General features: G+C 38.9%; 1 protein-coding gene across 2 annotated transcripts in view; it reads left to right on the forward strand.

Annotated features, from left to right (window-relative positions):
* Nucleotides 1-24,120, forward strand: part of SEMA6B (semaphorin 6B) — a 1,264,941-nt gene that overhangs the window by 1,094,273 nt on the left and 146,548 nt on the right. For both annotated transcript variants that reach the window (XM_044053908.1, XM_044053909.1), the window contains exon 12: nucleotides 23,875-24,006. In XM_044053908.1, coding sequence (XP_043909843.1) covers nucleotides 23,875-24,006 — 132 coding nt within the window. The remainder of the gene's footprint in view (nucleotides 1-23,874; nucleotides 24,007-24,120) is intronic.

The following is a 24,120-nucleotide window of genomic DNA, read 5'->3' on the forward strand; positions in this document are numbered from 1 at the left end:
AATTGTGTGGTGGCAGTCAGTGTGTATGCCATCAACCATAGATAAAATGAAAGTCACATACAGTGGTTTTTATGGGAAGGAGTTATGGGTCAAGAAATTGGTGTAATCCCCCTTTCTTCCTGCAGATAATGCCTTGGGTTCTTCTGTTTCTATCTGGACAACCAAAAGCATAACAGTAAAAGCAGTGGAGGAGAGTTTTTATTTAGCATCCGATCTGAAGGGCAGTACACTGTACTACTAATACAGTGCCATCCTATGGACATTATCATGACAAGGAATGATTCTGCCACTAATACTGTGTAGAACAATGCACATTGCAATCTGTGAACCATACACACCTCCATATTCAGCCCTTAATACCTTTAACTCTCTCTTGGACTACACTTAATTCTGCTTGTTGATATACCTTAGCTGTTTGGATCCCCTATTTGATTTATTCAGTATTTGTAAACCAGGCAAATGTCCTGGCTCAGAGACATTTTCAGACATGGCATAGGCTTTAAGGGCAACTGCAATATATGTAGAAAGCTGAGGGCAACCAATTACCATTTTGCTGCTGTTTTTTTTTTTTTTTTGCAAGGTGGGCAGAAACTGGTAGAAATTTACAAACTTCAGTGACCACAAATAAGGACTGAACTCTAGACCCTCAGTCTGCAAAGCAGAGATCTTACCACTAAGGCACCATACTGCCCACACCTACCTCATAAACATACCCAGATATTCACCTAGATTGACCAAGCACAGGTAATTTCTACTTCTACTTATGCCACCCATCTTAGGGACAGTTATACACTTCTTAGTCTAATTTTCCCCAATATTCCTGACAAAAATACTTGTATACTTGCATAACTGCATTACCTAACTCTTTTAATAGTCATTACCCCATCCACTTTCACTGGCCGCTGAAATACAAAAAGCCACCACCAGTACTAATTAAGGGTTTTCCCTTTCCAGCAGAGAATGCTAACATAAAAAATGTTCACCAGTATCATTTAGGCCCTCTAATATAATATGCATGACATCAGGACTGCACTAAGGTCCTGCAATGCCATTCCTTCTTCCCATACAAAACCATATGAATTTTTTAAAGCAATATCACATCAAAGGTAATAAATTCACTGGTTTACCAATGATCTAAAAGAATTATTACATATCTATGCTAAGGACTGGCATCACTGAAAGGTCAGTACTCTCCCTTCTAACCATCACATTTATGTCAGTCACTAGAACTGCAAGCAAAAAATCAGCACTGGAACATAAAAAAATACTAGAAAATAAAATGACCAGGCAGCAGTCAAAACAGAAAGTCCAAAAACTCATACATGGTTAAGAGCTATTGTCAGGTAAGACATCATCAGAACCACAAATGAAAGAATCATATGATCAAATAAAAACAATCGAAATTAACACACTCCTTAATCAAAAAGAATAAATAAAACACAATCCTAACAGAAATGCAAATAAAAAAACAAACAAAAAAAAGAATATCCAATCAGAAATAATAACCAATCTGAATCCTGCAATCCACACTCCCCTCAAGTTGAACCAATCACTGGTAGAAAAAAAATGCTACAATTAAAAACAAGAAAAATGCACAAAATTGACAGAGAAGTAAAATTGAAAATTAAAGTCCAGATGCTCTCAATTTTAACTCACTGGTAATTGAAATAGGATCATTCACTCCAGGAAAAATTTTTGCGGTGTAGTAATTGGTTCTGCCAATCACCAGAAATACTGTGGAGTCTATATTTTCCAAAATAAAAAAACTTGAACATGGAAAAATTGTGACAATTAGAAGTGTGCCTGGCCAACGCACTCTTGTCTTCTTTTTTAGAAATATTATGTGCATGCCGGTAGATCCTTTTATTAAAGACATTGTTGGTTTTATGGATATAGAATGCTAGGCATGTAGTACACCTGGCCATGTACACCACCTTATTAGTCAAACAATTGTATCTGCCCTTGACCATCTACTGAGAAACTTGATCCAAAATTGCACCATTAGGTTCAACATCAATGAATGGACACTGTTGACAATGACCACATTTGTGAGTCAATACATAGCCATTCTGTGAACCCCCTTGGGTTTTTCAAGAATATTTTTAAGATTAGGTTGATTCTTAAAGGTGAAAGCAGGTAGACGGGTGAAAAGAGATTTAAGACAGTCATCACACTACAAAATTAACCAGTTTTTGGTCAAAATATTACATATGTCAAAAGCATCCAATGAATAATGTAATACCAAGTTGTTAGAAAAAGAACATGAAGAAGAAGTGCCCAAAGCCAGGAATTAAGCCTGAGACCCCTGCATCATAGGTGAGGAATCTATCACTACCCCATGGTCTTTACTGTTGCTAACGGAGTAAAGATTTGTGATGTCATCATTAGAAAAAAACAATGCCACTTTTTATAATGGGGTCCATTTCCCGCTTCTGTCTTGTAGAACCTGTTGATAAAAAAGATCCACAATAGTACTCCGATACCCTCTCTCAAGAAACATACTCTTGAGAATATTAAAATTTTCAAATGCACACATTGTCATCCAAACTCAGGCGAGGTAAACGTACACACTGACTTTTAACAATGCCTCTGTTTTGGTGTAGGTGATTACTGTGGAAATGTAGAAAAGCATTACAAAAAAAGTTAGTTTACGATAACTGTTCGTAACATACGTGCCATTTTGGCCACTAGAGACCGCAACATCCAAATAATGAGTTTGATCAGCACTTAGACTTTAAGTAAATTCCAATAATGAAGAAGCTGATTGTAAATCAGAGAGAAAGTATGAAATTGTTCTTTACTTCCGGACCAAATGATAACAATGCCATCCAAATAATGATGCATTTCTGTTAGGATTGTTTTTTATTCATTGTTTTTGATTGGTTAATCACAGGGAGTTGTTAATTTCGCTTGTTTTTATTTGACCATTTGATTCTTTTGTTCCTGATTCTGATGATTTCTTATCTGATGAACGTGCTTAACAGTGTATGAGTTTTGGGGATTTGGATTAAACTTCTGTTTCGAGTGCTACCTGGTTGTTTAATTTTCTTTAATTGTGTCCATCACTAACACAGTACAAGAACAACAAAAAATCTACATATAACAAAAATAGATACAATTCCTTTAGTCTTAGTCTCCAAATCATACTGATCAGAAGTTCAGTACCTGCTAGGTAACATGCAGTCATTGTCTGTTAAACTACTTTCCTCATTTTCTTAGCCATTATCCCCAGAAAAGTGCTCAAACATATTCAAAAAATAAGACCATCCATCCACATCGCCTTTTTCCCATTTTTGCACATGGGGTCAGGGTATCATTTCAAGAGTGACCATCATCTAGTTCCAAGGTTTATATTGCCAGGTGCTGGCTCTGCCATGTTAGTTCTTTCACACCACACACTCACATTCTATGGCCAGTTAGATCTCAAACTCGGAGATGCTTTACCACTAGTCAGTCTGCATAGCTCTGAAAATATGGTAACCTTACAAAAAATTATCCACAAAATCTGTAAATTCATTACTTTGATGGTGTCCTTTACCAAAAGCAATGCCTTTCTCTTAAGCACCACTGTCTACAAACTCTTACATTTTAATCTATAGCTACTCGTATCTAGCAAGCTAATCCTTGCATCAAACACCGTCCACTGAAGACCCAAAACTCATGCATTCTTACGTTGTACAGATCCCCTTTCTGCCAACTGAGTTTTGAGCAGGTCTTGTCTAAACTTTCACAAACCACATGAAATTCTATTCCATCTGATATTAAGTCCAACCCTTATGTATCAGTTTTAAATTCACTCTGCAGAACCACTTTAGGATTATTCTGGAAATGAAATTAAGCAAAGCTGTAGCTGTATTTGTTAATATAGTCTTCTTTTTATTGCACCTTGTGAACAGTTTTTCCACTAATGCAGTTTAGTAGTCTTAATGTAGGCAATTACAGAGCTTACTCTAAGCATTATTATGGTATAAAAGGTCTGCAGGTAATATATTGTGTAAGAAGCTTTATATTTTAGACAGATTCTTATGCAACACTTCTGTATTATTTATCTACATAAGAATATATATATTTTATTGAAAGTCATGCTACATTGATTTTTTCCCCTGATAATTCACTTGAACAGTCAGTCACACGGAAGCTGTAAGTTAAAATTGTAAGAGTAACTGATTTAAAGCCTGGACTTTATTCCTGTATGACTGAGAAGTACCAATATTCTGTACTAGTACACTGTTGTATGAAGGTTCACTCAAGAATCTACTAAAGAATATTAAAGAACAAGACCGATACATTTTGTTCGGCAATTTTATGACAACTTATCTGGACTCTACTTATATATAGTAACATTTTTCATGCAATGTCAGAATAGTTTCTCAGTAAAGGTGCAGACTGGATAGAAGAATTAAAAGAAACAATAAGAAGCTCTAATATAATGGATAAAAAAATTTACTGTCAGAGAAATTGACACAAAATTGAAAAAAGCTTCTAAATGGAAAACACTGGATCCAGATTCAGTACCTAACTTCTGGCTAAAGGTATTAACATCTTTGCACAAAGATTTAGACCTTAGTAAAATGTATTTATGCGCACATCCAGACACTAGCCTGGTTAACAACAGTAATAAAATATTCTCCTCCTTAAATGTGAAACCAGAAGCCGTCTTACACTGATAACATGCCTTCCAACAATGTATACATTTTATACTGGAAATGAGCAAGAAAATGTTTATAGCTATCTAGGAACATTTTAAATCAAGGCAATAGAACAAAAAGATAACGACAGGAAGCCATATGAAACAAAAGGTCATCTATTGTTAGATAAAGCTGTAATAGCATGATAAACTTTACAGTACAGCAACTATGAAATAGTGGCAAACCATTCTGCAGCTGAGCAGTGACAAACAGCAAATTATTATTCCAGGGATAAATATTCAAAGAGGAATGTTCCTGAGTGATTCTTTGTCACCACTGTTGTTTTGTCTTGCCCCTAACCCATTAAACTGTTTATTTGATGGACTATGCTATGGTTACACTTTAACTTCCAGAAATCAGCCTTGTTTAAAGACATACCATATGCTTTTTGTGAATAATTTTAAATTATGTAGCTCAGATTAGGATCTAAAAGCCCAACTTTAAATGGTTTAAACTTTCTCAGATGATATAAGAATAAGGTTTGGTCTTGAAAAATATGCAAAAACAAAATTTATACCCGGAAAGCTGCAGCACCAAAAAAAAAAAAAAATCAACTTGAGACAGAAATGTCATATAAAGGAACTTGAACATGAAGATATGTATACATATTTGGGGATAGAGGAAAGGTCAACAATAAAACATGAAACAATGAGAACAGAGCTTAGCAACGAGTACTTTAGAAGACTAAAGCAAATACTGAAAAATGCATTGATGTATATAGTTGCACATTTCATTTCTACTGTGACATACTCACTGCTGAGGGTCTGCATACTGAAAGGCACAATAACGTGGTAAGACTGCAAACTTGAACCACAAAGTATTATTGGCAGTGATGAGGTTTGGATCCCATGAGATCACCCAATACTAACAGTTCAGAAAATAGCTACAAGGAAACTAAATATAGCATTTCAAGAAAAAAGATGAAAAGTAGCCTTAATCATTCAAATTATAGTGGCTTAGGTACTGAGAGACATAAAGTTATAAAATACTACAATTTGCAAGCAGAATCTAGAACAATGTGGAGTAAAGAAACCCAGAGAGTTCCAATTGTAATAGGAGCAACAAGACAAAAAAAATTATTTTTAAGGACACCTAAATATCTTTCCATTACACGCAACCTCCATATTAACTGCAGAAGGAAGAGATTCTGGGTACTTTGCAGGTGGTGAAAAGAGAAATTTTGGCAAACATCAAAGACTGAAGCACTACTAATTTAATGAACTTTAATTGTAAGCTGATGAGGGGGTTCATTCCTATCACAGTATTAGAAACCCAAAACATTTGGATAAATTAAAAAATAAAGAGAACTACTGCAGTGTTGCAATATAACAAGAACCAATACTGAGGTAGACTGCGGCCAGATTTCTAGTGGACAAAAGCAACTGTGGCACAAAATGGCATAGATTCACAACCAGAAGATCCTGTCAGAGAAGTATAATCCAGTTTCAGTTCAAGACCTTGGTCAATGCAAAGGTAAATATGGAATAATGTACCAATATTATGCAGTTAGACTTCGGCAAGGTCCTCAAATTCACTACCATGTAAGGATGGTAAGTAAGCTGAGAGGGGTGAGAGTAGATGACAGAGTGGTCAAATGGGAGGAAATTTATTTCCCCTAGGAGGGAACGACTCCCAATCCCATGAAAATGTTACTGGGCAGTCACAGACATTTACCGGTACCACCAAACTGCATAAGAAGAACATGATGTTTTAACAAGGCAACAAGCAGCCCAACACCCTTTGTGATGTTTCACTGTGAGACTCCATCACTTAAATGTATTAATTCTATAGTGGCGTAATCATAGGAAATGGAAAAATATACTCCAAGAGTGCAAAAAAACTGCACAAACTACAGTCTTACAGTTTAAACACACATAGCAAAAGCATTGGAGGAAAAATACTATTAAAATCTGCAATAGAAAAATAGCAGCAGATAAAATGCAGTGTGAACAATTATAGAGAAGCTATGGAAAGGTGAATAGACAACAGGCACAGGGGAAGGAGTGAGAGGGGGCGGCTGCTGAAAGGAGGTGGTAGTGAAGTGCTGAAAAAGTAAGTCCTGGCACTTGTATGGGTGTGTGTGTGTGTCTGTGTGTGTGTGTGTGTGTGTGTGTGTGTGTGTGTGTGTGTGTGTGTGTGTGTGTGTGTGTGTGTGTGTGTGTGTCATCACACAGGGCACAGATAACTGAAGCAACCAGTACACATATAACATGAAAACAATGGCACCAGTGGGGGGGGGGTGGAAAGCCAGTCTTAAGAACCACAGAAGAAGAATAATAACAAGGCACAACAGGTGGCAGTTGAAATGCAATACTGAGAAATGCAATGTAATGCACCTGTGAAGAAATAACTCTGGGCTGCTACACAAACTGAGGAGCTGCAAATGAATCCACAGAACAGGAAGAAGACCTAGGATTCATTGTAACTACAGTGGTGAAACACAAAAAGCAGAGTGAGAAGGCCACAGTCAAGGCCAACTGTATGCAGGGCTGCATTTCTAGAAGCTTGGACTCCAAGGATAAAGAGGTAATTTCCTACTCTGTACATTGTTGATCAGACGCACATGGGATATTGCATCCAGTTTTGCAGACAGGAATAAGGAAATAAACATGCTAGAGAGGATACAGAAGCAGGTTGTTAGGTTCAAAGGTCAAAGATAAGTTGTATGAGGAGAGTGCAGTGAAGATAGCCATTTTTTGTCTCCCTAGAGAAAAAAAAAACAAAAAAAGAAATTATCCAGTCCCAAAAATAAGCAAGGAGTGCTGCTAAGGAACTGATTGAAACAAAAAGGATGGCGGGTAGGGTAGGATAGGTCATTAATTAAGGCTGAAGATTAAGATTCTACTAAGACTTGAGAAAATAGTCAAGATGGTAGTGGATAAGTGAAATGGGCCCTTGAATAAACAGTATAAAATAAAGCTGCTGATTCTGTTAAAAGAACATAAGATAAATTGGAAACTCTGGTGGAACAGGAGGGATCAGGCAGCTGCGGGGTGCTGTCTGTAACACACGAGCAGACAACAAAGGTCATCACTTTTGTTGTGCCATTGTAAGTGTGTGTGTGTGTGTGTGTGTGTGTGTGTGTGTGTGTGTGTGCAAGTGTGTGTGTGTATATACATGCAGTTGTGAGAGTAATGCTCACTCTTCCTCAGGTTAGGGTAGCTGTTAAGCCTGGGGCATTGATAATTCCTAGTGACAGCTGGTTATATCACTTGCCTCTAGTGGTCATGCTGTATCATGCAGAAACTTCTATTGAGTTGAGGAGCAGGACACGTGTGTGTAGGAACATGCACACCTCCTGCTCCAAACGGGCAGCTATGAAAAGTCTACAGGCATCCTAGGAGTAGGCCACTCCAAGGGACCAGCTAGCCGACCCACTTTCTACAACCTAACTCTCACTATTGAGAGAATGGCTGGGTCAATAGGTCTTACTGGGTAAGAGCAAATGGATTGTAGGGCTCATATCTATCCCAGAATTACCCAGATCCTGTCCTGTGGAACAAATGGGCTGATTAGGGGCAAGGTAGTAGAGTCATCTGGAAGGATTCCTAAAAGGAGGAACGTTGGGAGTAGGGAAAAATAGTGGTTGGATGATGCTTTCATTCATAATGGCCTTCTGAATTTTGCTGTCAAGGCTAGCATGATCAGAAGAACCTCGGGGGGCACTATTTATTGCAGTTGCCCAACACAACTATTTTAAATATGTGTTAATTAATGCCCTACAACATCAGTAGTAACTTAGTCTATCAAAGTGCATTCCACATGCACTCATTCAATGCTAAAAGGTGCTGGAGGTCAAACCCTTGGAAAATTACGTAAATACTGCTTTCTCTGTGTTAGTATGGTGAAAGACATTGAGTAATACTTTGTATGAACTGATGGTAAAGAGAGATCATGTGTCATTCCTGCACTTACAGCTTCACCTCTCCAGTCTTTGTACATTAAGTACAAGTGCAAGAAACTCTATCTCTTAAAATGCTGCAACACTGCTGTACTAGGACATATTAGTGTAGCTAGGGCAGGGCAGAAGGGTCAACTGCACCAGGTGCGGTGTGTTAGTGGGTGTGATCAGCCATCATCCCAATTCACTGTCACTTTTTACTGCAGTGCCAGCTTTTAAAAGCCAATATTGCATTTGAGGTCAAACCTGAGCTCTTTAGAGCTCATTGTGTGGTGTAATCTGTAGTAACTACTTGCTACAGTTTAAAAGTAAGGACATTTTTTTAATTTTTTTTTTAAGTAAAACCAGGTCACTGTAACCTAAACTTTCTGTGCTGTAGTGCTCTGTACAGGGTGTACCCTGTAGCAACTGCTTGCTAAAGTTTAAAAGAAAAAAATACTTTTTTTGTTTTTTACTAAAATGTGATGAAGGAGGGTTAGGAGCAGAGAGCAGAAATGGGACCTGATTGTATGCTGCATTTCAGGCTCCACAGATACCTGATCATGAACTTTTTTTCCTTCTTCCAATAAAGAGCTAGGACTAAAGGAAGGGGTTGTGTATCTGGCCACCTGGTTGGTACGCCAGTAGAAGATTCAGAACTTTTTATTTTTGCTTAAGTCAAGATGGACATGGTGTGCATCTGTTTGCTGTGCCAGTTAAAGGACCTCAATTGAAGAGCTCAGGGTGCTACTTTATGGGCCTAGCATAGGGTACTGGTTGAGCCATCTACACCTCTACTAACATTTGAACTTTTATAAGACTGTTTCTTACAAACCACACTTGAACCAATCAGACCTCACTGTAATACATAACAAGTCTATGTCAAGGGCTAGAACAAGCAAAAAGAAAAAATATATATATTTTTTCTCCAGACAAGTCTCTTTGCACTACTTATATTCAAGACTTTGCACCCCCTTCTTCCCCTGCTACTTGTATATAACATCTCTAAGACAGAAATACAATGGAGAAAGGGCAAACACCCAGTCTCCAGTGTACTGCATCTCCACAACCAAATACTGTCAGAGATCGAAAAGTTAATTTTCAAACTATTTTGCTTGTATTTCAAGCACTCTGACTTCTGATAAGTCAAGTAGATAGACATCTTGTCTGACCTTTAACACAGAACATCAAGGCTCTAAGCTGGCCCTCAACCTTCATTTGCCTAGAATGTGATCTTGCATAAGTAATTTAACCAATCAGTCCTTTGGGGCAATTCAGAATTTGGGCGAGGCTGCTTAACTATTTTGTGGACTGCATGCCTAGTAACTACCTATAGATAGACAGATAGTCAGAGAGATGCATGGGAACCTAGAGATAGTTACAGATATGTATATATTTTTAATTTACTGGTATACATGCTATCCTTAAAAGAACCTAAACAGGTCATATCACTTTGATTATGCATCAGCTTTTTCATTTTTTGTTACTCATCTAGAAATATCACAACAGCAGCTCATAAGTAAGCAAAACTATAATTGTTGTTTCAGTTATTGTATATAATTGCTGCGACAAAAATCACCTTCCCAATAATACATTAAATAAGAGGTGGTATGCAAAACTTCGTTTCACATATTCCACACCCTACCATTCCATTAAACACTGAAGAAGGGTTGCACATACTGAAGGGGTGTAGAGAACTAGAGTGCATCCCCCACCCTAGCATATTATAGGTTCATAGGTGTGTACTAGGCTAATGGCCCTGGAGCCTTTGCAAGCTTAGCCCATAGGATTACCCTGGCATCGTTCCACCAGACCTTAGTTTCCAGTGCCTCTTTCAAGTAGTCACTGGATTGATCCACGGGATGAATTTTCTATTTCCCATCTACTCAAGATTTCTCTTGAAGAGGGCCAGTGAGGTGCTCTGTTTGACATGTATGGGAAGTCTCTTCCATAGCATGGGCAGTCTCTGGGATATGAACCTGTCCCTCCAGCACGTTCTGTTGATTGTTGTAATGAGGTTGAGGTCTCTGGAGCATGTGGTATGGAGAGATTGGGATTTCTTTAGATGTAGACTTTCTAACAGAGCTGGGTCAGACATGGCTTTGTAAGTCAAGCAGAGATCGCTTCTAAGTAGGCGATATGAGACAGAGAATAGCTGGAGTTTTTTGAGTCTGTCCGTATAGGACAAGTGTTTAAGGCCTAGGATCCTCTTTGTAAGGTACTTTTGCGGCCTCTCCAGTTCTTGCAGGTGTCTAGTGAGGTACATGCCAAATGGGGCATTGTACTCTATGACTGGCCTAATGAGGGAAGAGTTGAGGGAGAAAATGACCTCTTTCTTCCTGGATGCAAAACCCTGAGTAATGAGATGTGCTACACAGAAGGACTTTCTGACCACAGTGGCAATGTAGTGATCAAAAGAAAGGTTTCTGTCAACCTGTGTTCCCAGATCTCTTATAATGCCTTCTGTATTCAGTGGACTACCATCGATGTGGTAGTTCATGGGAACTGGGTTTTTCCCAAAGGGGATGACGACACATTTTTTGGCATTGAGCTTATTGCCATGGTTCTGACACCGGTTGTTGGTCTCACTGAGGCCTTTCTGTAGGATGTCAACATCACTTGGGGAGTTAATAATGACTCCCAACTTGCAATCATCTGCAAACTCTTCCCTTCATGTTGGACTGGACTTCTGAGAAGTAGATACCAAACAGGAGAGGACCCAGGACCGATCTCTGTGGGACTCCACTCATGACTGGTCAGCAGTCTGACTTGGAGTCAGCTACTTTCACACTGTGGGTTCTATCTCTGAGCCAGTTTGCAACCCACCTAGTGATATAGGGGGTTGATACCTACTTTAGTGAGTTTTTCTATGATTCCTGAGTGAGGAATGGTATCAAACACCTTGGCCATATCAAGGTAGGCTGTATGAACCACCTTGAATTCATCCACAGCTCTAGTGACTGACTCAAAGAAGTCAACCAAGTTGAGCAGGCATGATCTATCTTTCACAATACCAAACTGTTTGGGTCCAGAATTTGGAGATTCCCTATATCCTTGTTTATTATGTCCATGATGATGCATTCCATAGCTTTGCATGTCAGACTAGTCAGGCTAATAGGGCAATAGTTCCCAGGGTCTGTAGTCACTCCTCCTTTGTGGAGAAGGATGACTATAGCAGTGCACCATTCGGTAGGGACAAAGCCTGAGGTGAGGCTGTGCTTGAACAGGGTACACAGGTGAGGTGCCAGTTCATTCTGTAGTTCATGTAGAACACAGCCAGGGATATTGTCAGGTCCCATAGAAGCTATATTATTGGCATTGGACAGTGCTGTTTTAACTTGTGCAGCAGTAGTACTGGGTGCCTGTCAATCTACTGGTGTTGTGATTGGTCCTTTGGTGGGGACAGAGGGGAAAAGTTGGCACTGAATCTGTTGGCCAGTATATTGGCAAAATCTGCTGGCTTGTATAGGAGGTACCATTGTGCAGTAGCTCAGAGCAAATCTGGGTATTGCCGTGGAGGTTCTTTACATAACTATAGAAGGCCTTGTGGTTGTCTTTACTATCTGCTGCAATTCTGTTTTCATAGCTAGCTTTAGTGGATTTGATGAGGGATCTCAACTTTTTGTTGAGGCTGATAAGGGAGTTTTTCCAGTGTTGGGACTTTCCCTTTTTCCGCATCAGTTTCCTCCTTCTGTTGTAGAGTTTGTTTATGGCAGGAGACAACCAGATTGGCTTCCCTTTTTTTGGAGGAGAGCGTCTTATAGGTTCATAGTCTGTCTTGTTTCTACTGGGTATGGCGAGATCCATGCATTTTGTGTACGTGTTCTTACAGTGCATTGGTGTATGATTCGGTGGTCATGCAACTATTCTGCATTTGCATGGGTGCCGTGAAGTTGGCCACCTCTGTTCTAAGGAGCCCAAAGTATATATATATATATATATATATATATATATATATATATATATATATATATATATATATATATATATATACTCGAATGTTTACCGGATACCATCCTTAGCAGCTGAAACACTTTATTACAGAGCCGTAGCTGACTTGTTGGTTGCCTGATGATGCCACTCTGTCTGGCACCCCTCAGCACTAAGTTAAGTAGCAAAAAAAAAAAAAAAGAGGAGAAGCACCAGATCCTATTCCTTCCTGCTCTACTCCTGCCCTCATGTTTACATGTGGAACATAAAATTGATAAAAGAAAAGAAAAAATATCTGGCAGTCGCACCCCTGACACCTTGTGCCCATGGTGACTGTCCCCTTCATCTCACCCAGCTATGCTTCTGTTTTATTAAATATCTGCTGTATATTGGGATACTGAACACAAATTTAAGTTACACATCACCAATGTATTTTACTAGAATGTCTTTACGGATCAAGATTAGCTGACAATGCATTTAAAATGTAGTTTTATTCCAGGTAAATAGCTTGCCCGTGCACACAGGTATGGAGCATGTGACAAAGTTTGAATCTAAATGTCATCGTTCTCAGGACAGCACACTCAGTGCTAGACTGCATTAAAGAGTGTGTTACTGCTTATGAACAGGAAGTGTTACCACATCACAGGAAGACAAGCAGAGGGGCTACTGGGCAAATCAAGCAGAAATTATGAGAAAATTAAGAGATGTTTTATTTATTCTGAGCTTCTGAAACATCACAATTAGTAAAAGTTTAATTTTAGTAGTGACAAAGAACATATGGACTTTAAATTGTTATGACACATTAAGTGGTCATGGAGATGATGACTTTAGAAGCTGTCAAATACAAACTACCAGGGAATCAAAACGGGGATTGATAAATGAAATACCGGCTCTGGTACTACTTTTGTTTGAGTCTAGAACATAAGTTACTGTTAAAAAAGGGTTAATTAGTAGGCTATATAAAGTATTGCATGATAAACTATAAGAATCAATCAGCTAATGTTGGAAAATATTAAGCGAGAATGGATAGGCCTGAAATTGGTCAGTATTGATCCAGTGTACTATCATGGCAAACACACTGAAATAAATGTATAAACAAACAAGCAAATAAAATAAACACACTGAAATAAATGTATAAACAAACAAGCAAATAAAATAAACACACTGAAATAAATGTATAAACAAACAAGCAAATAAAATAAACACACTTAAATAAATGTATAAACAAACAAGCAAATAAAATAAACACACTGAAATAAATGTATAAACAAACAAGCAAATAAAATAAACACACTGAAATAAATGTATAAACAAACAAGCAAATAAAATAAACACACTGAAATAAATGTATAAACAAACAAGCAAATAAAATAAACACACTGAAATAAATGTATAAACAAACAAGCAAATAAAATAAACACTCTGAAATACATGTATAAACAAACAAGCAAATAAAATAAACACACTGAAATAAATGTATAAACAAACAAGCAAATAAAATAAACGCACTGAAATAAATGTATAAACAAACAAGCAAATTAAATATACAAATAAACAATGGGAGGACAGCCATAATGGGAGGACAGCCATAGAGCTTTCAAGAATGCAACAAAGTCCAGAAAATGTAGGATGTTTGTTTGGAAGTGTTTGCATAGTTATTTTTTATACTGCACATAGACTTCAGAGAATTTTCCTCAGGTAGATAGCAAGTGCTGGAGGTGAGATGGTAAAGGGTGAGATAATTGAAAACATTTTTAGGAATGTAATAAGCTGGCAGATTTTTAAATTTCCTCACAGAATACTTTCTTCAGAAATGTTGTAGGAACAAATGGTTGCAACTAAGGCAGCAATTCCTTTCAGATGGGTTATAGGATCTGAGTTGCCCAGAAATAGTAAGGCATTACTAAGCTTAATGCTACTGGCTACTAAAGCATCAATTACTAAAATGAAAATCAAAAAGTGTAATCTAATTAAAACTGAAGTACTGACTATTGAAAAAAGATAAACAGTCTGGAAGGGGGATCTTTAGAAAAGAGAAGGGGGAAATTACACAGAAGTTAATTGAATTTGTGAGAACAATGCATGCAGAGTAATGTTGAGGAGGAGGTGAGAGGTTTAATGCGAGGCTGGAATTACTGTTTACTGTGAGTAATTATCATGTTATCCCAGTTTGTCACAATGTAGTTGCTCAGTATTCACCACTTATTGATGGCATCGGTAACTTCTCACAACATGTGCTGCAGTATTATTTGTTGGTCTTGCTGCAGACCATGGCCATCTGTCAAAGCTGACCCATACATATGCTTCAACACTCATCATGGACATTAGTACTATCAATCACACAGGCAGATGGCATTAGTGGTTTTTTTTTACAGGGATGTATGTATATTATCAGGCCCATGTTTTCTTTTTCTTTTTGCCCATTCAGTGTGACTTCTATCCTCTGCCATCAGCAAATGCAGTCACATTTATCCCCTGTTTGCATTATAAATGAATTAACAGACAGAAATTTCTATGACAACAAAATGTTAAAATCTCAGACACACAAGATATTCCTGCAGGGTAATATTTTTTGTTTATATCCCTTACCTGTTGCTAATCTCTGAACGCCAACAATCCACTAGAAGAAAATGTGGGCAAATTGTATGGTAGTAAGTAATTTCAGTGTCAGCCGAATATGTTACTAGTCATATCCTCACCAATTCAAATGATAGCCCTTTCTTCCCATTTAACTGAAAGATGTACAGTGCTGTTTTTCTTCTAACCTGTGCATACAGTCAACGATATCACAATGGACGGAGGGATTTTTAACACTTTCCTCTTAACACATTTGCCATTCTGCCTGTCTTTGATAGAGCTTCTGGAGCTGACCACCTCACAGCTATTAACAAGGGCAGTTTCAGAGTGGTGCACACCTCTCCATTACAAGAAGAGCAGCTGACCTTTGGTCACCGTACCTTTCAGATGTATCTCCTTATGAGGAACATTCCTCTTTTTGAGTTTTAAAAACTCCATATTCCTTACTGTTGCACATTGAAAGGGTCTGTCACATATTTAGTATTCATACATTTTAAATGAATTACTATGGTAAGTAATACTGAATCATATTAATTTATCAGAAGAATGTTTCTTCTGTGAGCTAAGTTGTTGAAGTTTTTAGTAAGCTGTTAGAAAGTGTTTCACATTTTGCCCATTTGTTTCACATTATGAGAGGTAGTGGTCTACATTTTGGAGATGGAAGGTTGAGAGTTTTGTTGGTCAGTCAGTAACCCCATCCCTCAAAAAAAAAAAAATCTAAGCTACTCAAGTCAGTTCCCAAAGTAATTTGGCAGAGATGAGCAACCTCTGTACTGATGGGCCCAGCTGCCTTAAGGTGACACAACAGTTTACACCATCTTCCATTAGCAGGGAAAAGTCAAAATATAGTATTACTATAATTATGCAATGAAGAGGATACTATTACAGAGAATTTTCTTTGATTTGTACAGGCCATATCAGGAAAAATAGTTTGAGCCAGATTCAATAAAGCCTACACTAAGTGCACACGATATGTATTCAATAAAATTCTCAGAACAATTACACTAAGTGTACATGTAGTCAAAGCTTTGTGGTAACCTTTATGAATCTCTGCCAGTATTTAAACCTGCAAGAATATCAGTAGGAAAACTAAAATTAGGTGGAAGAAGGTGTGAGTTATGTCTGTGCTGTCTGTTCACTCAGAACAGTGTACACTTAGTGTATACTTTATTGAATCCCATTTTTTTCACACACCTCTCTTTTGTCAGAGCTAAATGTATTTGCAGAGCAGAGTTCAACAAAATCACAGTCTCAATACAGTTAGTCAATAAGAGAACAATAGCAAATGTCCCATGACTTGCTGACCTGTGACATATGATAGTTGAAAGTGATTATTATATTCAGAAAAAAGTATTTCAAGAATGTAACAAGTTCAGCATTATTTCTCTTGGGTACTGCATTGTGCATTTAACAAGTAAATATGTAGGCCTTTGGCTCAGGAAGGCTGTAGCCCGTTTCTGAGAATATTGCTAGCATCTAATTTTAGTGGCTGTAAAGATTGCACATCACCTGGCATTTTAAATGGTGGCATTCAAAAATAAGGGAAAACAACTAGGACCAGCTCTAAGGTTATCTGTCACTTCAGACACAAAATATTCACAAAGAGCAAAGTAAAGTCCAGTGATCAAAAATGCTAGGCAGTTAATAATAAATAGCAAAGTTGTTTATTTAGAATTCAGAAATACTCATTGCAATAATTATTCATTTGGGAGGGTTTATACAGGAACGTTATCATGCAACTTTTTTTCTGTTTCATTTGTGGGTTCCCAGTTACAGCAGCAACATTTTAAAATTTGTAAAAGGATGTGTTTTATATCCATAAAATGCTTTGCAGTAATTAACAAAAATACTACTAATACTATGTATTAATAATGATTTGATGGTATCCAGATATATTTCACTAGACACTAGATCAGAAACTACAAACTTTCATTTTCATGAGAAATACTTGTTTCATTCTACAGTAACAGTTAACGTAAGCAGTGATATATAATAGTGAAGATGTCTCTGTGTGCAGATGCGTTTGAATATGTGTGTATGTGTGTTTGTTTAGGTTTTATGTTAAAATCACAGTCCCAAAGGCCTCAACCACATAAGAGAACTTACTATCTCACTATAAGTAATGCTGCACTGCTGGAATGTTTTATTACTTTTAGGAGATGGGCCTTTTGTAGTAAATGTTATGCTTAAAAACAAATAGGATGTTCGTTTGAGCCACTGTTCTGGGATAACAATATCCTGAGAACAGATAATAAGTTAGGATTTAACATATTCTTTCTACTTGGTTTATAATTTGCATTATAGTTTGCATCACTTTATTTTAATTTAGAAGGCATTACTTTGAAGTCTGTTTACTTGAGCAAGTATATATATATATATATATATATATATATATAGGATATCTCTATGAATTTGTCAAAAGTGGCTAATTTGAATGTAATTTAGAAGAAAAAATGTTCAGAAGTGTATTAAAATAATTTTAAATGTTTTCATGGGTTGCAAAGCCTCCCATATTACCCATGCAGGATGGCTGTGACCCTACACCCCCATTATTTCTTTTTGACCATTCTGCAGCAGGAGGTGTTTCTTCAGCATAGGTGTCTTCTAGCTATCCTTCTTGGGTCAGACCCTTTAAGTACCCTACGGGAAGTCTACTCCATCCTTTCTCACTTCTTTAGCGTCATCTTCAAAATTCACCTTAGAATTGTTTGATTATTCATCATCATCATCATCAACCTCCTTTTTTCCCATTTTCTGTATGGGGTTGGGTTTTGTGTTAACTGTTGCCATCTCTCTTAATTCAATGCCACACTCCTGCCTTCTTCGACACTCATGCCCGGCTGTTGCAGATCTTCTGTCACACAATCCATCCACCTCTTTGCTGAATGACCTCATTTCCTCTTACCTCCTTCCTGTCTGTCCCAAATCTTCCTCACCAGATTGTCTTCTACTTTTCTGCACATGTGCCTGAACCACAGTAATCTGTTCTGTTTGATCTTTTCTTTAATTGGAGCTACTTTGACTTCTGCTCTTATGTCCTCATTTCTTCCTCTGTCCCACAGTGTGCATCCTACCACCCATCTCAGGCATTTTATTTCCACCAACCTCTATGTTCCTCATCTGCACTGCCTTTACTGCCCAGGTTTTTGCACCATACAGTAGTACTGGTCACACCACTGTTTTGTACACCTTACTTTCCAGCTTCTTTGGCATTCTTTTGTCATATACTACATCTGACACTCTATGCCAGCTGGTCTGATTTTAGCTTTGACCTCTTCATTCAGACTTCCCTTCTCCTCATCTACCCCTCCCAGATACTTGAAGGTGTTAACCTGTTCGCCTATCTTCCCTTCTATATAAATTCTCAGCTTTTATGATTTTTCCCATTGTGCTGCCATTACCATGTCTTATCTGTATTCAGATTAATCACATATGCCTTCAGTTTTGCATTCTATTCCCCTATTCTTTTGCTGAAGTTCTGGCTCAGAGTCTGCCTGTAATGCCTCATGTCTGCATCTTGTCTCCTCCATCTTGTTTGTAAATGTAGTCCATCACCAGTATGAGTGGGCTCAGAGTTGAACCCTGGTGTGCACCCATTCCCACTGGGAACCCCTCTGTGAGACCGAACACTATTTGACCTTGAGTCATCGGGTCCTTGTACATAGCCTGCACTAATTCTGCCAGTGTTTCTGGGACTTTGGACCATTGTAAGACTGTCCAAACCAGCTTTCTTGGGACCTTGTCATATCCAAGTCTAGGAATGCCCAATTGGACTCTCTCCTCATCTCTAGCTTTTCTTCTTATCTGTCTCACTGCAAACATTGGGTCAGTTGTGCTGCATCCTGATCTGAATTCAAACTGCTCGTCTTCCCATCTTACTTTCTACTACTCATTTATCAATCCCCCTCTCCAGGACTTTCATGCAGTGCGACAGAAGTCTGATGGCTGTTTACTGCTCATACTTGTGGATGTCCCCCTTGTTCTTGTACAGCGGCATGAGTATGCTTATTCTCCAGCACGCCTTTCTCTGCACACTGCTATAAGCACCCTCAAGAGCCATTTCTCCCACATCATCTTTGTCATGTCTGCTGTGACCTCATCTAAACCTGCTGCTTTCCCGGACATCATTTTCCTTAGTGCTTTTATTACTTCTTCTATGGTGGCCTCCTCCTCTTCTCTCATTGTAGGCTATGCCTGGGGCAGTACAGCTTATATGGGGTTTTCTTCATTCAGAAACTGCTGGAAATACTCCTTCCATCTGCCCTTGATGTCATGTAGACTGGCGAGCAGGTTGTTGCTGGCATCCCTTATGAAGGGTGTCTGACTATCTTCTTTATCTTTCTGTCTTTGCCTTGCAACCTGATATTGTTTCTTAGTGCCACCTACTGAATCACTTTCCAGAAGCTGGTAGAGTGCCTCTGAACCCCAATTCTTTGCTATTGCAATGCCTTTCTTGGCCTCTTTCTTAGCCAACCAGTACTCATTCTTAACCTGGTCCATTTTCCCACTTTTGTCTGCACTTCTCCTTTCTTTTGTTGACTTCCTGGACTTCTGCATTCCACCAGCAGCTTTCCTTTTATACCTTATTTCCATACCTGTCTCAGCCACATATCTGCTTTGTAGTCCTCAGACATGCTGTTGTGAGGCACTGCCATTCTTCTTCAACTGTACCTATTTCCTCCTCTTCTTGGAATGATGGAGCCCTGAGTAATTCTTTTAACTATTGTAGTCTCTCTCCAGTCATCTTCCAGATCTTCAGCCTGGTCTTTGTTGGCCTTACAGGCTTCTCTGACCACTGCCTGCAGCTGATTTTGGCAACCAGTGGTTTATGTGGGTTGACTGTTTCACTGAGGATGACTTTGCAATCGCTGATTCTACCACAGTGCCTTTTCCTTACTAGGAGGAAGTCTACCTGAGTTGCATGTTGGCCACTCTTGTATGTGATCTTGTGACTGTCTTTCTGAGACCATTTGTTGGCTACTATCAAGCCATTTGCCAGACAGAAGTCTAGAATGGCCCTCCTTCTTTATTCCTGTTGCTCTGCCCATGTGGACCCAGGCTTGTCCTCATATTCTGTTTGTCTGTCCTGATATGTGCATTCAGGTCACCCATTATCAACATCAATTCCTGTTGTCTTGCTTTATCTAGTAGGTCTTGCAACTGCTGCCTGAACGCACTCTTCTCTTCACTATTGCAGCGCTGTTGGGGGAGCAGGCTGAGATTATCAATACTGCCTGTCATTACACTGGAGTCTGATTGCCATTAAATCTGTCAATAATTCTGATGAAATCCCTCACTGCCTTCTGAAGCCTCAGTCTTACCACAGTTCTGAGACAATTTCTAGCCTGTCCTCCTCTTGAGTAGTAGACTTTGTATCCCAAGCCAAGTGGCTTTGCTGCACTGCCCTTCCTTCTTGTCTCTTGGATACATAGGATGTCCAGCCTCCTCTATATCATCATGTCATCCACTTCCAAGCTATGCCCTGTTAATGATCCTAGATTAAATGTAGCAATTCTCAGTTCATTTTGGCAGGTTGATTGGTTTTGCGTTCTAGCTTTCTCTCAACAAAGCTATCCCAGGTAACCCAGGATGGGCAACTAGACACCAGCCGGCCAGTTATTTATTGACCTAGGGCTGCTAGGCTTTATGGTAGGTACAGACTGCCCAATAGGGGCACCGTTAGCATGGGTCCCTTGTGTAGGATGGATTAGGCTGCGTACTCAACCCACTTTTCATTAACAAATACCCATGTCTGTTTGACAGGCTAGCCCTTCCGTGGTGTGCAGGCTGTGATCCATTTTCTTCTGTCTTCAGGATACTGTACACCACAGTAGATGCCCAAAGTGGTTAGTCTATACAACTCTTCCCCTTATTGTCTGTGCTGCTGCCTAAAGCTCCATTCACTGGTGAGTTTGAGGTGGAAACACTCAGCATGATGTTCTTAAGTGGAATGAATTCCACAGAGACACAAGGAGAGTATGCAAACTACAAACAGGCATGGGCCAGAGGTCAGGATCAAACCTTGTACCTTGTGCATAGGAGGCAAATGTCTAGCAGTTGTCACAGTGTTAAGGCTGTGAGCTGTAGTTCCTGTGGTTCAGGATCAAACCTTGTACCTTGTGCACGGGAGGCAAAGACTTTAATCATTATGCTAAGTAATCTCCTTTTCAAAATAATAACTATTTCTAAGTCTGTCTTGACAGTTCCACCCAATTAATGGAAATGCCATTTGAACTCCTCTTTAAATCTTTCTTAAGTGAGCACATGTTTTTTCAGTTATGCTTTCAAATCACATTTAAATTAACCAAATTTACTCAAGTCCATTCTGTTGAATGGGTTTGAATCTGCAAAGTTTTTAATTTACTCAGAGGATGTGCAGTCTTAGAGAGGGTTACATCACATTACAGCAGGGCAGTAAGCAAAGTTTCCTGAATGGGAATTTTTTTTTTTGGGAGGGGACTTGTTCCACACTTCATGGAGGAATGTACATATGAATTAGTTTGACGTAGAAGTTTTGACCAATCAGTATTCACATAGAAGTGAGTTAAAATATACATATTGCAAAAACATTGATAAGACCACACCTAAAGACTCAACAAAAATCTATAATAAATTGTTCAAAGGATGAAAGAGGATAAAGAAGGTAAAGAAACAGCTTCTCCTCCTCCTCCGGACAGGCAAAGAAATATTCATTGATGCACTTCAAGAAAAAATGCTGAAGGTAGAATGCCCTTTTTGCCATGGGACTCTTGCTTCCCATCTAGGAAATAGCTTTTGGGATACCCATGGCAGTTGTCCAGGCTGTGGGACCCTGTCAGATTCTATATAGTGGTAAAGAAACCAGATCTTTAGTAGATCAAACAAGGCTTTCAACAGCTAATTGCAGCTGACAGTCCTTAAAAGCCTTTGATGACAGTCTTTGACCTTCTATGTAACTGGCCTCCACATCAGTGAAACCTTCAAATGGTCACTTAATGTCTTCAACAAAGTCCTCAGAAGTAAGGTGTGAATATTGTTTATTCTATAACCAAACTGCCTTCAGCCTTTAACTGACATGCACACACACAGACACACACACACACACACACACACACACACACACACACACACACACACACACACACACACACACACAAAATAACAAAACCCTAATAATATATATATTTTTTTGCAGGGGACAAGCCTTGCTCCACCCCCTACATTTCCTGCTAACTGTATTGCCAACTCCAAAATCATACCACAATGTGGAAATGGCATAATGTCCAGTCCCTGCTGCTCTGCAATCCCACATCTATCCAGCATCCTACGTAACACAGACACACACACACACACACACACACACACACACACACACACACACATGCTCATACACATACACCTAGTAAAACTCATCCCCTCCACACACCACACATTACACCCTAACAATAAGCATGACTCTTGTTAAGAAACAACTGACGTACACAAGGCAACATTCATGTATAGGCTGATTTTCAGAGTGGCAGCTACGTTAGTGCTTAGCAGCAGACAGTGGGCCAGCTACTCCAGGGAATAACGAATATGTTATCATGATGCTAGTCTAGCAGTTGTTGGGGTGCAGGGTTTGATTCTCTCCACTCTCATTTGCCTACTGTATGACGTTGAGCAGCTCACTTAACCAGACATTGCTTGGAGGTAACTGGGAATTTGGGCTAGCCTCCTCAATGATCCCCAATACTGCAACCTATTAACTACCTATGCATATATAGAGAAAGAAGGGAGAAAAGCACCTGGTCACTTTAGAGAGTCCAAGGCAGGCTGTGAGCTTAAAGCAAATAAAAGCATTAAATTGGTAAGAATGGTGTTTTGAGGTCATATGAGAAGGTAGTAAACGTGCTGCTGACACCTAGACTGAAGAAAAAGCTGAGGTCACATATGGAACTGGTAAGCCACAAGCAGGAATTTGTGCACACCCTTTCTTTGGGACTAAGATCACTAATTGCACAGAGACAAGACTGGAGTGAATAGAAAAGACAATGGATAGAGGAAGGGGAAGACACTTTCAGAAACTAAATTTAAAGAAATTTAACACATTGTAGGGAAGAGACGTGCAAAGCAGTTAAAAAGTTCACCAAAACTTGATGCCTGATAAAGAGTTAAGCTGTGAAGTATCACCTCATGAGCATGATAATCCCACTGTCATGGTCGCCACCACCTCCCAGTCTTTGGTGTCTGTCTACCTTTCGTTTACCCAAGATCCTGATGTGACTGTTGGCCTGCTATGTAGAAATGAGTCGGTAGTCACACAAACAACTCGAAGGCCGACATGATGAAGACCAGCTGTGAACTGGTTGACCAAACTCTGCTTCCTGATCAAACATGACATTCAACAGTGATCTATTACTGATTGTTGTATTGGTCTCTATCCTAGGTTCATATATAAAAGGAGAGGAGAGAAGCACTGGATATACATGTCTTTGCATGTACAGAATTTAGTTGTGCAGTGTGCATGCTGATTAAGCAGACCAAGTTTGAGTCATTGATATTTTGTTTTTATTAATGTTATGTAGTAATATGCACTTAGGTAAATAAACAAGAGAAAGCATTTCTATAACAGCAGTTTTGTTTAACAGAAGATACAGACATGTGTACATTTGGTTCATATTTCATAAGAACAAAGCTATAGTAATAGTTATGTACTGCCCAGCCAAAATGTTTTTTTTCTTTTTTCTGATTCTGAACAGACTGTAAAAAGACACAAATAATCAGCTTTCAGTTTCTGAATCTGTGATGACCCTGTGTATGTTTTTTCTTGGATTACAGTATCCCTGGGTCAGCAGTTTGTGCATTTGACATGGAACAGATGGCTCGAGTTTTTGAGGGACGCTTCAAGGAACAGAAATCTCCTGATTCTCTGTGGACTCCTGTGCCAGAGGAAGCTGTCCCAAAACCACGGTAAGAAAACATCTCAAGTGAAAGTCACTTAAGCATTGCAGCACAGCAGTTAAAATTCAGTAGTAGAGTAAAATAATTTCTTCATTATCATAACTATGACTCCACTACCTGCCT

This window comes from Protopterus annectens, chromosome 13.part0, assembly GCF_019279795.1.
Source record: "Protopterus annectens isolate FY-2018-M chromosome 13.part0, PAN1.0, whole genome shotgun sequence".
Lineage (NCBI taxonomy): Eukaryota > Metazoa > Chordata > Ceratodontiformes > Protopteridae > Protopterus > Protopterus annectens.